General features: G+C 34.7%; 2 protein-coding genes across 12 annotated transcripts; one reads left to right on the top strand and one right to left on the bottom strand.

The window, feature by feature from the left end:
- Positions 1-1,344: 1,344 nt before the first annotated feature.
- On the top strand, positions 1,345-13,609 carry LOC139815892 (peptidoglycan recognition protein 3-like). Of its 11 annotated transcripts, none has more exons than XM_071783145.1 (8): positions 2,437-2,664; positions 4,060-4,165; positions 5,809-6,440; positions 8,769-8,945; positions 9,308-9,969; positions 10,331-10,993; positions 11,356-12,009; positions 12,364-13,609. In XM_071783145.1, the coding sequence occupies exons 6-8, from the start codon at positions 10,414-10,416 to the stop codon at positions 12,894-12,896; spliced, it is 1,767 nt and encodes a 588-aa protein (XP_071639246.1). In that variant the 5' UTR covers positions 2,437-2,664; positions 4,060-4,165; positions 5,809-6,440; positions 8,769-8,945; positions 9,308-9,969; positions 10,331-10,413; the 3' UTR covers positions 12,897-13,609. The 11 variants fall into 11 exon arrangements, with proteins under 11 accessions (XP_071639253.1, XP_071639251.1, XP_071639246.1 ...); XM_071783147.1 differs by having other exon boundaries at positions 2,437-2,677; positions 6,033-6,440; XM_071783146.1 differs by having other exon boundaries at positions 2,437-3,003; positions 6,025-6,440.
- A 164-nt stretch (positions 13,610-13,773) lies between these two features.
- On the bottom strand, positions 13,774-18,289 carry LOC139815709 (uncharacterized). Its single transcript, XM_071782801.1, has 3 exons — positions 18,172-18,289; positions 15,638-16,235; positions 13,774-14,109 (listed from the first exon to the last, which is right to left on the bottom strand). The coding sequence occupies exons 2-3, from the start codon at positions 16,224-16,226 to the stop codon at positions 13,886-13,888; spliced, it is 813 nt and encodes a 270-aa protein (XP_071638902.1). The 5' UTR covers positions 16,227-16,235; positions 18,172-18,289; the 3' UTR covers positions 13,774-13,885.
- Between the last annotated feature and the right edge of the window lie 6 nt (positions 18,290-18,295).

Raw genomic sequence — 18,295 nt, 5'->3', positions numbered from 1 at the left:
ATTAATGTCAAAAAGAAGACTGATGTTAATATTTTATATAATAAGTGATTGGATTCGTGTGCTATATCAAACTCTTTCTTACAATTATCTTTAATTTTATCTTATTCGTTTTTATCGAGTCTTCGCTAAATGCTAAAATCAGTATAGGTACCTACTTGCGAGATATATATATATTCCGAGAAACGACTTTACTTGTGTTCTATAATAGTTATCGGTTATCGCGATTACATTCTCAGAAGTCATCGCAGGAGGTAAACCTCGATTACACTTGTATACTTACATACATATGTAATAATTTTTAACAAAGTATATAAAGCATGCATAAATATACCTTTAACCGTTATTACACATATATGTAAAATATACATACGATATCGAAATGCAAGTATGTTTTAATCTCTACTCAATAGCTTCCAAGTCGAAATCACCATAAGCCTTTTGGATTCCGTACATAAATAACTATCTTATAAGCAAATAGAACAAACATATTATTTATTTATGGTTTAAAAATTTTTCCCAGTTTCTAAAATCAATTTTCCCGAAAAGGAAACTTATTTTACGCTTTCGATTTATATTTTCTAGTTATATTATTTATATTTTTGGTCATATCATTTTTATACATATATTTTCTATAATTAAACAACACATTTGAACTCGATGCTGATATAATCGGTTATGATATTAAAGTTTCTATCTAACAAATGCAATATATATAGCATAAAGGAAGACAATCTAATTTAGGAATTATTTTCTAACATATGTTTTTTACACATGTACCTTATACACATGTAGTATATCTTTATTAATATTGCGAACCGATTGTCAGCAAGTTTTTAATCATATGCTTTTATTTATTTTATTTTATTTACTACAATTATTCCGAAAATTCGTGTAGGATCAATACTCTGTATTATTATTGAATATATAATGATTTATTTTTATTCAATAATACTATATATATATAAATAATCGAAATTATATTATTTCGTAGTAAAACATTGATACCTCCGCATGTTGAATACGGCGTTCATTGTTCATTGTATCTAGAAGAATCTTGTATTATCTGGTTAATGCTGCTAAATTTTTTCAAAGATATGAAAAATTGTCTCTTAAAACATTATCTTTTTAAATTATTGGTTTTAAGATATATAATTATACATGTAACTTGCATGATTATAAGTTTGTTTCTGTATAGAAAGACTTTCTCTACGAAGCTCAAAATTTTTTTTAACCCTAGAGAGTCTTTCTTGGGTAATACGTTACCCCACGCGAAATTCAAATTGCGCCCCTGCCTTAGGAAGGTTAGTTTTCATACCGAGACCCTAACCATAATTCAGTTTATTCATCCGGCAGTCGACCTCCGTCATTCAGCGAGTGCGTTAGACCCGTGCAGCAGCTGAAAACCGAAAAAGAAAATCGTTTGGGGTAACGTGTTACCCCCTTTGGCCGTTTACGTTCGACATTTACCACAGTAAAGTATATTTCAGATTTTTTACGGAAAATTCTACCCCTGTTTCATATATAATTGTTTAAGATTGGTCAATTATTTCATTTTTGCTGTTCTTGCACAGTAACTGATTAAAACTTTGTAAAGTTTTTGTGGAGTTAATTTTACTGTTTCCATATACTTTTATAACTTTTGACTACCTTTCAAATAAATAATAATCGACAGAATTTGTTTTACTTTCCATTTCTTGCGATTTTTCCCATTCGACAGTTTTTCATCATTTCCTCTACTTCAGATGTTCAAAGAAATATGTTTTTTTTAAGAAACAAAAAATCGCTTACATGCCCTTGAAGGTTGTCTATTCGTCTTTCAAAATTCCTTTGGAATTTTTAAAATCGGTGATATTTATGAAAAACTACAGCATTTTTAATAAAAATAGTCATTTCGCAGCCCAATTTTTGGTTCTTTTTCTTGTTTTCCGAAATTTTTTTACTGTTTTTTTTTACTACTGTAAATTGATATGACTACTATCGTCTTCCCTATTAAAGAACAAACAAAATTATCTATTAAAAAGTTGTCTAACAACAAATAGAAACATTATACACGCGGTACAAGTTTGGGGTAATTTATTACCCCGCTTGGCCTTTCACGTATGAGAAAATTCATAAAGACTCTCTAGGATTAAATACCCTGCCTCTTATAGGCAAATATCGTGATATAATTATTAGCGCTAATTATTTTCCTTAAATTACAAAAAATGATATAATAGAAATAATATAGATGTTTCGTGCATGCAACTGGTGTTATAGAAATCTCAGTAGGTCATCGAAATGAAGTTCATTCGATTCCACGGAAAAGATTAAAAACCGTCTAAACAACGTTATCGCACACACATGCATGCCGCAGCTATGTGGTTAACAGTTGTGGTTGAGGGAAAGAGGCAAAGAGTGGGGCCAACGATTTCTGAGCACATTCGACAAGAAAACGCAACAGTAGTCGGTTCTGTGTCGGATTGAACGGAGCTAATGTCGAGATCATTACTCGTGCTTTGATTCTATCGGTAGTTTGTCAATGGTCGCGTTCAGCAGACCAAGCCGCTCAGTAGCAATCGAACGTGATTGGCTCTTACTTTTAGAACCAACCAATCAATGCAGAGTGTTGATAAGACGAACTCAACAGTTGTGCAACAGTTGTGTCTGCTGAACCGCGCCCAATGAGTACTGGACAATCGTAAAATTCACAGTTTTCGATAAAAACGAGCGTCGCGCACTTCCGGAATATATACACACAACATATTTTCAGATCGCTTTAAATTTACCGTAGCTTTATTTTAATTCGTAGCAATTATGATATAGGCCGGTATTCATAGTTATTTAAGACCGTCTGAAGTTCAATCTTAAGATGTCATGAACCAATCAGAGCCGTATGCCGTATTAGCGTCTTATTAAACATTACTTAAGACGATCTTGAAGACTATGAATACCGGCCATAGATTGAGATGCGACCGCGGTGACCGCGGTGCCACCCATTAGTATCAGCACAGGGGGATATCCAAGGTGCGTGTTTTATTATTCAAATTAAATATATTTATTTTGTGCGAAAGGGACTATCGTTCACGCGCGTTCTCCGTATTTCTGTTCCTTTTCTCGCTTTGCTCTCGCGAGAACGAACGCTGATTTCATCTCTAATGCCCTAATTCGCCCAACGTACGCGGACTAGCTCGGACGTGTTTCGCGTGTAGTCACGGACGACACGTTTTAACGTGTTCGGACTACGTGTTCCACCCGAACGAAACAATTTTTTAAAGTATTGCGACTGATACTGTCTGCTGCTGCAATTGCCTTTTGGACTTTGCCACTCAACCTGATTCAGACTTTGTTAACAAATAGGGGCAAATGCTGGCCATATTGACCTCGTATTAGAGGCAGCAGCCAATGCAAATATAAGAAGAAGAAGAAGAAGATCTCTAATGCCCGTTCTAGACTGGAGGATGATCCTACTCGCAGCTTATCCTAGTGAGTATGACTATACTGACTAGGATGAGTAGTCGCGAGTAGGATCATCCTCCAGTCTAGAACGGGCATAAGGCGCGTCATTCTTCGACAGCTGCGTCGCGTCATCGCTGAAGCCAGTATATTAATTTCAAATTTGATAGTATCAACGAAGTTAATAAGTGATAGTGGCTTATTTTCACTCTTATTCGAATTGTATTTTGTTCCTGCGGGACGGAGCATCCCCCAACTGCAGGTGTGGTGTCAATGACGTGTCGGTAACCATTAGAGTTTTCCTTTACGCGAAGTGCTTTCCACGGTAACAGCCGTCGACACCATGTCGTCCATAGATCGATGGTGAACGTAGCGTTGGCAAAGTGACTGCTGCCAGCACGAACGATGATTTGTGCGACGTATAATCCCGAGTTATGAGTCATCAGTCAATCCTTAATTTAGCAGATAATGCGGATTGTTGCCGACCGGTTGCGTTGATTTGGATTACTGATTACGAGTGATGTTTTCCGATCGAGCTTTGTTCTACATTTTACTGACGACTTCTCGATTAAAATAAAATGCACGTTAAAATACGATATATTTTCACGATAAACTTCACTTTTACAGTTGGATGTTGTAATTTGTGAAGATAAGGCATGATGGACTATTTATATCTGCTATGAAGTTGTCATAACATATGATGACATCTTCTGCTATGAATCATACCAAAATTGTAAGTAATTTTATCGTACCAAGAGTTAAACCATGACCATGATAATTTAGATATTTGCTGTAGTATAGATAAGCGGGGTACGATTGATCAGCCAGATTGAACGTAATAAAATATTTTAAACCGCGAAGATATAATATTGTAATGTTTAGTCCATTCTAATATAATTGATGTCCATAATTTGTTCACAAAGAAATCAATTTGTTGTAGATGTTCTACTGCTTCTTATGAAAGATACTCATCGTTTTCTCTTCTCTCGCCGTTCTTTTATCATATACATACATTCTATTCGTAACATATACTATTTTTTTGACCGGCGTGAATTTCCATAATCTGTAAAAATAACACGAGTTCAAATAATACGCATTATTAATACAGATCGAGTTATACATAGAACAATAATTGTACTGGAACATTTCTGAATTGTTTGCGATGATTTTTATTTATAAAATAACGTAAGATAAAAGATGCAAGATAAAAAATACGATGCAAAAAGAGCACAGTGGCGTATACTAACGATGTTTAGTGTGTTCGCTTTCGTAAGAATTCTTAATGACTTAATAACTTAAATGGTATTATTTTTAGATATTATGAAGAATTTATCCATTGAATCAGCAATACACATCCAATGTCTTTAATTTACGTATATAATTTGTATCGATTAACAATAATTAATAAATATCCGCAATATGTAAAATGCACAAGTGCGTTATACCGTACCGTATGCAGCATGTGCATAACGTTGGAGCGTTATTTAATTAATGGAGGAAGTTTGAATAAGATTGCCATACCAGATAATATATTTGGCTTATTGAGTTTTATTTTTTATCTAATATTTTATTTACTAAGCTTCTTATCATTGCCGTTTATATCGCAGAAGTTGTTCCTTGATCACTAGTTTTGTTAATTTGCGCATTAAAGTTTTGTTAACATAATTCTCTTGATTAAAACTTTCTATTGTTGTATGAAACAAGGACTCAAAAGGCACATCCGACAGCCGTCGATTAGAAACGAACTGTTACATTTCTCGTCGATTTTATTCAGCGATACTAAAATGACTGGTTTCACCAATTAGTCAATCTTAACCATGATTCAGTATATATCTCAGTTCTTTTGTAAATCTTACAAGGAGAACTCGAAAACGTATAGAGGAAAGTTCCCTATTATTATTATTATTATTATTCTGTTGATCCCATTATGAAAAAACCCCGCCATCTCATATTAGGATCCTATCTCATAATGAGACTTTTCTCTAGTAATTTTTTTCAACTAAATAAAATTTTAAATCTGAACGAAATTGCAGATCTAGCAAGTTTGTTCGAGTGCTTTAAATATATATCAAACGACGGTCTTTGGAAAAATCATTTTTAAGATCATTTAAAAACCGTAGTTTTTCGCAAACCGTTAAAAAAATCCCATATTAACAATAAAAAAAGAATCACGTTTCCAAACTGATTTTTCCCTCGTTAAGTATCTGAAATGAGAGGAAAAAGAGACAAAGAATTAAACCAAACATTTAGGCCGCGGTATTCATAGTCGGTTCTTATAATCTCGAATTATAGTAGCGATTTGGTAAATTTATCTAATGACCCTACAGCTGTTTCTCGACGAACGTATTCTGCTGCATGCGGTGTATCGCATTTTAGGACATAAGATAAAGAAGGTGAATTTTCCGCGTGGCGCATGTGTATGTTGACATTGATGCAACAGCAGCAGCAAACGCTCGACGGTAATCACTAGAGTCAGGAGCAGCAAGAGCACGGTGCTGTTGTGTCTGCCGAGAATCACGCGGACGACAGGTCTCACAACGAGGCTGAGCGCTTGGCGAGGGAAACCGCGGTCGTCACTTCAGGAAATGGTAGCGTTACAGATTCCCCTACGCACTGGATTGACGCACTGGTAGACAACGACAATGAGGAAGAGGAGACGGATATCGAAGAAGACAGCAGTTGGATCACGAATCAGCCGGTATCGTCGACCATCGTTCAGCAGCACCAAGCATCTGCCACTACAAGTGGCGATTTCATCCTACAGAATCCCGATCCGTCGAACTTCGGCGACATTTCCGTGGCGAACTCGACAGGAGTGCGTGTGGGTAATGAGACCATCTACAATGGTCCGGTTACCATAAACCAATTCGTATACACGAATCCTACTACAAATCAGGATGCTATTGAACTTATCCGCCCCTCCGACAATATCTCGGATTTGTCGACGAGTCAGGACAACGAAACTCCAAATAAATCAATTTTTCTACAAAATACTGAATTAGCTAAAGGTAATAGTCAATCGTGCGATGCAATAATAGATTGTTTAGGCCCGTTTCTTATAGTTTTTCTATACTTAATTCTTTCTTTCCGTAAGTACACTGCAAGTATATGTTTAAGCACAAAATCGCCGGATAATTAAAAAGGACAGATTTCTCATATAAGTTTCTGGATTACAGAATGACAACAGGATAAAGTTTTATAAAAGAAATTATAAATCGCGACTCACTAAATTGAATTATAATTGTAAATATGCTAAATATGTTATAAACTGTTATAAATGTCATCGCAACGACACATTACTCTAATACCTTTCCTATGCATAAAAGAGCAAATGTACTTTCAAACTTACAATTTGAAAGCGTGTGTAATAAATATCTTGAGTATCTAAATATTATATATTAGGACGAATCAACATTTGTCCTAAAAATTTTAAATATATATCTATATTAGTAGAACGTAACGATTACTTTTGTGGACACTGATTTTAATCTGATAAATTCAAAGACATCATAGAATCAAATTTTCTTCGTGTTATATGTAAACATTTCAACACTTTGTGTTGCTTACGTATCCAACTAGAAATGATTAGTCGAATCGACGGCAATTTGATGTCGACGCATTGATAAATAGTCGATGTCAAATACCGATTATTATCTTTGTAATCTCCGATCTCATCATAATTGTTTTCATGTCAGTTAAATAATTGCGAATATTTTTGTAAGATTTCTATTATCTTTCATCTGGCTCCACATTCAGACAAAAATATATATCAGTATTCGATCAATCATTCATCGATGAATTGACGTCGATTTGAATAATCATCTTTAGTTAGATCATAGACAATAAGTCTATGAGTTAGATAGTACTATTTGAGATAAGTGAAAAAGCAAATATAAAAACGGATAAATGGAGTATATGTTTTAATTGTCGATCATTAAATAAATGCGATAAGAATCAGTGATGTACGATCTTTATCTATTTTGAAGTAGCTTCGATAATTTCTTTCTTTTAGAACATGTCTTTATTTATCTGAAAGAAATTTATTTACAAACTTCGACCTAAATCAGAGCATGGGTGGGTGTTTTCGGAAGAACAACCATTTTTTCTCTTACGTGAAAGATAATAATGTTATCAGAACTATTCAGGCTGCAACAATTTTTAAAAGTAATTTCAATGATGCGTCACAAATGTCATTAATTCCTTTGACCAATGGTCTTGTCGTACTATTCCAGAATATAGATTAATATCAACGATATTCTACATTAATGATTGTTACACTTTAGTCGCGCCACAAGAATTAAAGCTAAATATAAAAGAGCTATTTTGACCTCACAGTATATAGAGTCCAGTCAAATTAGACAAAAAAAAAGGCTTTTGCTCGGAAGTGAAGCGGTATCAATGAAACCTTTTTAGGGTTGTTGGGGGGATATAGAAGAGCTTATTTCTGAGTTGTCGGGTTAATCGAACCAATGGGTTTTTAAGGGGGGGAGCGGGAATAAAAAATTTCGTTTTTTTGCAATAACTCGGCGAATTTTGACCGTACATGATTTACTAACCCCTCATTTTGTAGCTCTTTTAAAGCCCTACAATTCATTTCCTGAAGACCCTAACTTAAAATCAATATTTGTCGAGTTCTAGCCGGTGAAAGTGGGAAAAGATGTATTTTGTCGCGGTTTTTTGCGTTTAAATTCTATTTAATATTATGAAATAATACATTTATTGTGAAATAAAAGACATGAAAGAGATAATGAAAAAAGCTATCAATAAAACGAGATAAACGCAAAAAACCGCGACAAAATACATTTTTTCCCACTTTCACCGGCTAGAACTCGACAAATATTGATTTTAAGTTAGGGTCTCCAGGAAATGAATTGTAGGGTTTTAAAAGAGCTACAAAATGAGGGGTTAGTAAATCATGTACGGTCAAAATTCGCCGAGTTATTGCAAAAAAATGAAATTTTTCATTCCCCCTCCCCCCCTTAAAAACCCATCGGTCCGATTAACCCGACAACTCAGAAATAAGCTCTTCTACATCCCCCCAATAACCCTAAAAAGGTTTCATTGATACCGCTTCACTTCCGAGCTCAAATGTCTAATTTGACTGGACTAATACGTATATTATGCTATTCCTATAGATTGACGAGATATTGCATGCCGCAAATTCTTTACTCGATTGTGAATATTGAATAACAGAAAATTGATACCAACCAAGAATTATAATGCTTTACGTGAAAAACTTAATGTAATTATAATATTCCTTTCGTACACACGTGCCGTAATATAATAAGTAGCTCGTGAAACAACCGTTCTAATATAGCTTTTTGTAATTATTCTAGTGACGCAATGGTTCTGGACGTGGAAACGTGCGGTTTTATCGTGCGTTCTAACTTTAATACTTCTGGCTATTGTAGTGCCTATAACTGTACATTTCACTCATCATCCGGACGTATCTCCCGCACCGCCCGAACCGACCACATCGGTCCCATTGGAAATTCCAGACTCATCGGCCGAGGGTAATTGTCAGTCTAAAAAATTTTTTGTTTGCAAGCGCGACATGAGGCAAACGTTATCTTATCACGATTGTAAACTTAAAATCTGTATCTTGCACTCTAATAATATTTGTATTTATTTCATTTCGGTTACTTAAAAGCGCATTTTTTTTGCTTTCCTCGTGTTATATATATATTTCAAAACACTTTGCATTATCATATAATATATAAGAGTAATATTCTAGACTTTAAAGCTAAAATTGGCGTATGCATCCGATTAAGATTGACACATTTGGTGTATTTAGAGCTTTTAATTAATTTGTTTGCATGGTATATTATATCTTGAACCTTTCGTATGATATGTACTAAGTTTTCATGACTTTCAGATAATAATGGTACAGACACTTCGTTTCGCATTGTCGAGAGGGAAGAATGGGGTGCACAACCAGCTTCGAGACCCTTAATAAAAATGAAGCTGCCGGTACCATATGTAATTATTGGTCGGTCACAAGGTACTTTCATCGTTACTCCGTCACATTACTGTACCACGCAATCAGAGTGTACAATCAAAGTGAGGTTGATTCAGGCTTGGTATTTGGAAAATAAATTTGATGATACCGGCTACAGTTTCTTCGTCGGAGGCGACGGCCTTGCATATGTTGGCAGAAATTGGGACTACGTCGGTCAGCATGCCTGCGGTTATAACGACAGAAGTATTGGCATTTGCTTCATCGGTAATTTCAGTTCAGTTGTACCGTCGAAACTACAAATACGTGCCGCGCGAAAGATCATAGAGCTCGGCGTCAAAACCGGGAAGATCACGCCTGACTATAAACTGTTAGACCGACAACCTTGGGATACTGGAGATAACTTATATAATGAAATTATAAAGTGGCCTCATTGGTCATGCGAGGTAGGACCAGATAGTTGCCGCAAATCCAAGTGTACCATAACTGATGTACCTTTCACTCATCATCCGGACGTATCTCCCGCACCGCCGGAACCGACCACATCGGTCCCATTGGAATTCCAGACTCATCGGCCGAGGGTAATTGTTTATTTAAAAAATTTTTTGTTTGCAAGCGCGACATGAAACAAACGTTATCTTATCACATTGTAAATTTAAAATCTGTATCTTGCACTCTAATAATATTTGTATTTATTTCATTTCGGTTACTTAAAAGCGCATCTTTTTTGCTTTCCTCGTGTCATATATATATTTCAAAACACTTTGCATTATCATATAATATATAAGAGTAATATTCTAGACTTTAAAGCTAAAATTGGCGTATGCATCCGATTAAGATTGACACATTTGGTGTATTTAAAGCTTTTAATTAATTTGTTTGCATGGTATATTATATCTTGAACCTTTCGTATGATATGTACTAAGTTTTCATGACTTTCAGATAATAATGGTACAGACACTTCGTTTCGCATTGTCGAGAGGGAAGAATGGGGTGCACAACCAGCTTCGAGACCCTTAATAAAAATGAAGCTGCCGGTACCATATGTAATTATTGGTCGGTCACAAGGTACTTTCATCGTTACTCCGTCACATTACTGTACCACGCAATCAGAGTGTACAATCAAAGTGAGGTTGATTCAGGCTTGGTATTTGGAAAATAAATTTGATGATACCGGCTACAGTTTCTTCGTCGGAGGCGACGGCCTTGCATATGTTGGCAGAAATTGGGACTACGTCGGTCAGCATGCCTGCGGTTATAACGACAGAAGTATTGGCATTTGCTTCATCGGTAATTTCAGTTCAGTTGTACCGTCGAAACTACAAATACGTGCCGCGCGAAAGATCATAGAGCTCGGCGTCAAAACCGGGAAGATCACGCCTGACTATAAACTGTTAGACCGACAACCTTGGGATACTGGAGATAACTTATATAATGAAATTATAAAGTGGCCTCATTGGTCATGCGAGGTAGGACCAGATAGTTGCCGCAAATCCAAGTGTACCATAACTGATGTACCTTTCACTCATCATCCGGACGTATCTCCCGCACCGCCGGAACCGACCACATCGGTCCCATTGGAAATTCCAGACTCATCGGCCGAGGGTAATTGTTTATTTAAAAAATTTTTCGTTTGCAAGCGCGACATGAAACAAACGTTATCTTATCACAATTGTAAATTTAAAATCTGTATCTTGCACTCTAATAATATTTGTATTTATTTCATTTCGGTTACTTAAAAGCGCATCTTTTTTGCTTTCCTCGTGTCATATATATATTTCAAAACACTTTGCATTATCATATTATATATAAGAGTAATATTCTAGACTTTAAAGCTAAAATTGGCGTATGCATCCGATTAAGATTGACACATTTGGTGTATTTAGAGCTTTTAATTAATTTGTTTGCATGGTATATTATATCTTGAACCTTTCGTATGATATGTACTAAGTTTTCATGACTTTCAGATAATAATGGTACCGACACTTCGTTTCGCATTGTCGAGAGGGACGAATGGGGTGCACAACCTGCTTCGAGACCATTAATAAAAATGAAGCTGCCAGTATCATATGTAATTATTGGTCGGTCACAAGGTACTCCGTCACATTATTGTACCACGCAATCAGAGTGTACAACCAAAGTGAGGGCTACTCAGGCTTATTATTTGGAAAATAAATTTGATGATATCGGCTACAGTTTCTTCGTCGGAGGCGACGGCCTTGCATATGTTGGCAGAAATTGGGATTACGTCGGTCAGCATGCCTGCGGTTATTATAACAACAAAAGTATTGGCATTAACTTCATTGGTAATTTCAGTTCAGTTGTACCGTCGAAACTACAAATACGTGCCGCGCGAAAGATCATAGAGCTCGGCGTCAAAGACGGAAAGATCACACCTGACTATAAACTGTTAGACCAACAAGTTTGGAATGCTGGAGATAACTTATATAATGAAATTATAAAGTGGCCTCATTACTCATGCGAGGATGGACCAGATAGCAGCTGCAAATCCAAGTGTCCTATAACTGTACATTTCACTTATCATCCATCAGACGTATCTCTCGCACCGCCCGAACTGACCACACCGGTCCCATCGGAAATTCCAGACTCATCGACCGAGGGTAATTGTCTGTCTAAAAAATTTTTTGTTTGCAAGCGCGACATGAGGCAAACGTTATCTTATCACAATTGTAAACTTAAAATCTGTATCTTGCACTTTAATATTTGTATTTATTTTATTTTGGTTACTTAAAAGCGCATTTTTTTTGCTTTCCACGTGTCATATATATATTTCAAAACAGTTTGCATTATCATATAATATATAAGAGTAATATTCTAGACTTTAAAGCTAAAATTGGCGTATGCATCCGATTAAGATTGACACATTTGGTGTATTTAGAGCTTTTAATTAATTTGTTTGCATGGTATATCTTGAACCTTTTGTATGATATGTACTAAGTTTTCATGACTTTCAGATAATAATGGTACAGACACTTCGTTTCGCATTGTCGAGAGGGACGAGTGGGGTGCACAACCTGCTTCGAGACCCTTAATAAAAATGAAGCTGCCAGTACCATATGTAATTATTGGTCGGTCACAAGGTACTTTCATCGTTACTCCGTCACATTACTGTACCACGCAATTAGAGTGTACAATCAAAGTGAGGTTGATTCAGGCTTGGTATTTGGAAAATAAATTTGATGATACCGGCTACAGTTTCTTCGTCGGAGGCGACGGCCTTGCATATGTTGGCAGAAATTGGGATTACGTCGGTCAGCATGCCCGCGGTTATAACGACAGAAGTATTGGCATTTGCTTCATCGGTAATTTCAGTTCAGTTGTACCGTCGAAACTACAAATACGTGCCGCGCGAAAGATCATAGAGCTCGGCGTCAAAACCGGGAAGATCACGCCTGACTATAAACTGTTAGACCGACAACCTTGGGATACTGGAGATAACTTATATAATGAAATTATAAAGTGGCCTCATTGGTCATCCGAGCCCTGACCAGATAGCTTGAAAATTTAAATTGTGAATGGAATACAATGTCTGAAAATATTTACATTTTTTTTCTTTAAATCTTTAGTTGCCACTTGTTTATATTAGTTAGATATAATTCCAACAAGTTCAGATAACAGTTAACTGAATATATCGCGGATCTACTATTTTCGTTTTGAATATAAAATCTTCTTGAATACAATAAAAATGTATGACAAAAGAGGTAGTCCCTGCAAATTTTGTAGCATTAATAAATTTAATTAGATCAAGCTAATTAGTGAATAAAGGAAGGAAATGGCGTATATAAAAATATATTGTGTGTTGGAGGTATGATAATAGGCATTGTACTGGTTGAACTTTATAATAAAATTAATTGGCTGTTAAATAAATATTAGAATTGAAAATCGCTATGAAAATATATATTATGCATGATACAGAATATATATATATATATGTAGATCGCTATCCGCGCCACTGTGAGATGAGTACAAAATAATGTTTGACGAGTGGAAAAAAGATGTACAGGAATTGAATACGTATATGTTTCTTTATTTAACAAATTATAGGATCGTTAAATGTACAACAAATTACATTTTTTAAATAATATATAAAAGATGTTCCCCAAAATTAGGTATTAAAACATGACTGATAAATCCAGTATAGTAACTGTTGGCATATTTATTTCTTTACACTGAACTGAGTAATCTGGTGTTTGGACACATTAGTGAATGCGTCATTTTTTACTGATATATATATATATAATATATATATATATATATATATATATATATCAGTATAATATATATATATATATATATATATATATATATATATATATATATATATCTATATATATATATATATATATATATATGACAATGTAAAGTGTTTTGAAATATATAATATATGAAACGTGGAAAGTAAAAAAAAAACGCTTTTAAGTAAACGAATAAATGGAATAAATACAAATATTAAAGTGCAAGATACAGATTTTAAATTTATAATCGTGATAAGATAATGTTTGCTTCATGTCGCGCTTGCAAAACGAAAAATTTTCCAAATAAACAATTACCCTCGAGCGATGAGGTTGGAATTTCCGGGAAGACCGATGCGTCCGATTGATGAGTTAAATGTACAGTTATGGGCACTACAATAACTAGAAGTATTAAAGTTAGAACGCACGATAAAACCGCACGTTTCCACGTCCAGAGCCATTGCGTCACTAGAATAATTATAAAAAGCTGTATTAGAACGATTTCACAAACTACTTAATACCGTTTGATGAAATGTATACAGAGTTATTATGACGGATAACACGTGTGTACAAAAGGAATATTCTAATTACATTATTAGTCCCCCTCACGTAAAGCATTATTATAATTCTTATTTGATTTATATCACTTTTCTGTTATTCTATTCACAATCGAGTAAATTTGCGGCATGCAATTGGACCAACTTATGAATAGCTTAACACATGTATACTGCGTGAAGTAAAAGATAGCTCTTCTATATTTAGCTTTAATTCTTGTGGCGCGTCTAAAGTGTAACAATTATTAATCTAGAATATCGTCGATATTAAACTTATATGTTGTGGAATAGTATGACAAGACCATTGGTCAAAGGAGTTAATGATATTAATGACGTATCATTGAAATTACTTTTAAAAATTGTTGCGATTTGAACAGTTCGAATAATATTATATATTATACTTCACGTAAGAGAAAAAATGGCTGTTCTTCCGAAAACACATGCTCTGGTTTTGGTCAAAGTTTGTAAATAGGTTTCTTTCACATAAATAAAGACATATATGTTCTAAAAGGGAGAAATTATCGAAGCTACTTCAAAATAGATAAAGATCGTACATCACTGATTCTTATCGCATTTATCTGATATTCAACAATTATCTCAAATAGTACTATCTAACTCATAGACTTGTCTATGATCTAATTAGAGATGATTAGTCAAATCGACGTCAATGCATCGATGAATGATTGATGTCGAATACTAATATATATATTTTTGTCATTTGGATGTGGGGCCAGATAAAAGATAATAGAAATTTTACAAAAATATTTGCAATCGTTTAATTGACATATGAAAACAATTATGATGAGATCGAAGATGACAAAGATATCAATCAGTACCTGACATCGACTTTATCAATGCATCGATATCGACGTCGATTCGACTAATCATTTCTGGCTGGATACGTAAGCAACACAAAGTGTTGAAATGTTTACATATAAAACAAAGAGAATTTGATTCTATAATGTCTTTGAATTTATTAGATTAAAATCAGTGTTGTCCGCAAGTAATCATTACGAGTAATATATTTAAAATTTTTAGGACAAAGATTGATTCGTCCTATGATATTTAGGTATTGAAAATATTTATTAAACACGCTTTCAAATTATAAGCTTGATAGTGTATTTTCTCTTATGAGGAAAGGTATTAGAGTAATGTCTCGTTGCGATGACATCGATAAAAGAATATTTACATTATATTCAATTTATAAAATAATTAGCATAATTGCATTATAATTCAATTTAGTGAGTTGCGATTTATAATTTCTTAAAACTGTGTCCTGTTGTTATTCTATGATCCAGAAACTTATAAGGGACCTGTTCTTTTTAATTATTCGGCGATTTTGTGCTTAAACATATTTGTACTTACAAAAAGAAAGAAGTATAGAAAAATTAAAAGAAACGAGCCTAAACAATCTATTGCGTTGCAATGATTGCAATGATTACCTTTATTTAATTTAATATTTTGTGGAAAAATTGATTCATTTGGGACTCCGTTGTCCTGACTCGTCGACAAATCCAAGATATTGTCGGAAGGGCGGATAACGTCAAGTTCAATCGCATCCTGATTCGGAGTAGGATTCGTGTAAACGAATTGGTTTATGGTAACCGGACCATTGTAGATGGTCTCATTACCCACACGCACTCTCGTCGAGTTCGTCACGGTTATGTCGCTGAAATCCGACGGATCGGGATTCGGTAGGATGACATCGCCATTTGTGGTGGTAAACGCTTGTTGCTGCTGAACAATAGTCGACGATATCGGCTGATTCGTGATCCAGCCGCTGTCTTCTTCGACATCCGTCTCCTCTTCCTCATTGTCGTTGTCTACGTCATTCCAGTGCGTAGGGGAATCTCCAACGCTACCATTTCCTGGAGTGACGACCGCGGTTTCCCTCGCCAAGCGCTCAGCCTCGCTGTGAGACCTGTCATCAGTGTGATTCTCGGCAGGTACACCGTTCACGTAGTCTTGCTCCGTCTGACTCTGGTGATTATTGTCGAGCGTTTGCTGCTGCTGTTGCATCAATGTCAACATACATATACGCTACGCGGAAAATTCGTCTCCTTTATCGGATACGTCTCGAAATGCGATACGCCGCATGCAGCAGAATCAGCTCGTCGAGAAACAGCTGTTGGGTAAATTTTTGATAAATTCGTTATTTTGCTACAAGATCCTTTCAGTTCTATTAAAATATAAATGTCCGGTTTAATTCTTTGTCTTTAAATCTTCTCTTTTCAGATAACAAGGGAAAGATCAGTTTGAAAACGTGATTCTTTTTTTGTTAATATAAGATTTCTTTAACAGTTTTTGAAAAGCTACGGCTGTTTATTATATTTTAAAAATAATTTTTCCAAAGAGTGTTGTTTGTATGTAAGCGCTTGAACAAAATTTCTTGCCAGATATGCAATTTCTTCGTAAGATTTACAAAAAAGGTTGAGATTAAGTTGAATCATAGTTATGCATGATAGACTATAATTGCTGAAACCGATTATTAGTATATTGTTGAATAAAATCATCGAGGTATGTAACAGCTCGTTTCTAATAGACGGCTGTCGGATGTGCTTGTTGAGTCCTTATTTCATATATTCTATTGAATGCTTTAATCAAGGAAATTATGTTGACAAAACGTAGGTATAAATGCGCGAATTAACAGAATTAGTGATTGGGGAGCAACTTCTGCGACATATACTACGTTTACGCGAGCGTTACTTCTGTAGTAACTTACGATAATTCACTCGTTTGGGCGGAGTAAATTATCGTAAGTTACTACAAAATTCCGTTTACGCGACGGAAAATTCCGTTTACGCGAAGGAATTATCGTAAGTTACTACAGAAGTAACGCTCACATAAACGTAGTAATAAACGACAATGATAAAGAAGCTTAAATAAATAGATTAAAAATAAAATTCGATAAGTCAAATATTATTTGGTAATGTAAATTTGTTCAAACTTCCTCCGTTAACGGAATAAGAAGAACTAACGTTATGCTGCATACGGTGTAAATCGCATTTATGCATTTTACACATAGCGGATATTTATTAATTATTATAAATCGATACAAATTATATGCGTACATTAAATATATCCGATGTGCTAATTCAGTGGATAAATTCTTCATTATATTTAAAAATTATATCGTTTAAGTCATTAAGAATTCTCGAAAGCGAACACACTAGACATCGTTAATGTACGTCATTGACGTCATTGTGCTCTTTTTACGTCGAATTTTTTATCTTACATCGTTATTTTATAAATAAAAATCATCACGAACAAATCAGAAATGTTCCAGTACAATTATTGTTCTGTATATATATAACTCAATAACAATAATATTATTTAAACTCCATTTTTACAGATTATGGGTATTCACGCCGATCAATGAGATAAGTCTCGAGTAGAATGTATGTGAAAAAACAACGGCGAGAAAAAAACGGTATCTTTCATAAGAAGTAAAGCATCTACAACGAACTGAATTTCTTTGTAAACAATTTATGGACATCGATTACACTATCATGGACTAAACATCACAATTATATCTTCACCATTCAAAATATTTTACTGCGGAATAAGTTGCGTTCAATCTGGCTGATCAATCATATTCCTCATATCTATATCACAGTGGCAAATTTCTAAATTATAGTCATATGGTTTAACTCTTGCTCCGATAAAATTATTTACATTTTTGGTACGATTCATGACAGAAGATGTCATTTTGTAACTTCTTGATCATGACATCTTCATTATAGCATATATAAATAGTCCATTATGCATTATCTTAACAAATTACAATCAACATTAACTGTAAAATATGGTATTTTGCGTACATTTTATTTTAATCGAGAACTCGTAGGTAAAATAAAAGACAAGCTCAATCGAGAAATATCACTCATAATCAATATCCCAAATCGGCCCAGCCAATCGGCAACAATCTGCATTATCCGCTAAATTTAAGTATTGACTGACTCATACTCGAGATTACCTCGCGCAAATCATCGTCCGTGCTGGTGGTGGTCACTATGCCAACACTAAATCCACCATCAATCAATTACATGATGCAGTCACCGTGAAAAGCACTTCGCGGGAAAAGAACTTCATTCGATCTG

Source organism: Temnothorax longispinosus, chromosome 7 (assembly GCF_030848805.1).
Source record: "Temnothorax longispinosus isolate EJ_2023e chromosome 7, Tlon_JGU_v1, whole genome shotgun sequence".
In the NCBI taxonomy this organism is placed as follows: domain Eukaryota; kingdom Metazoa; phylum Arthropoda; class Insecta; order Hymenoptera; family Formicidae; genus Temnothorax; species Temnothorax longispinosus.
The sequence above is the reverse complement of the archived record's forward strand: the minus strand, read 5'-3'. Positions and strand labels throughout refer to the sequence as shown.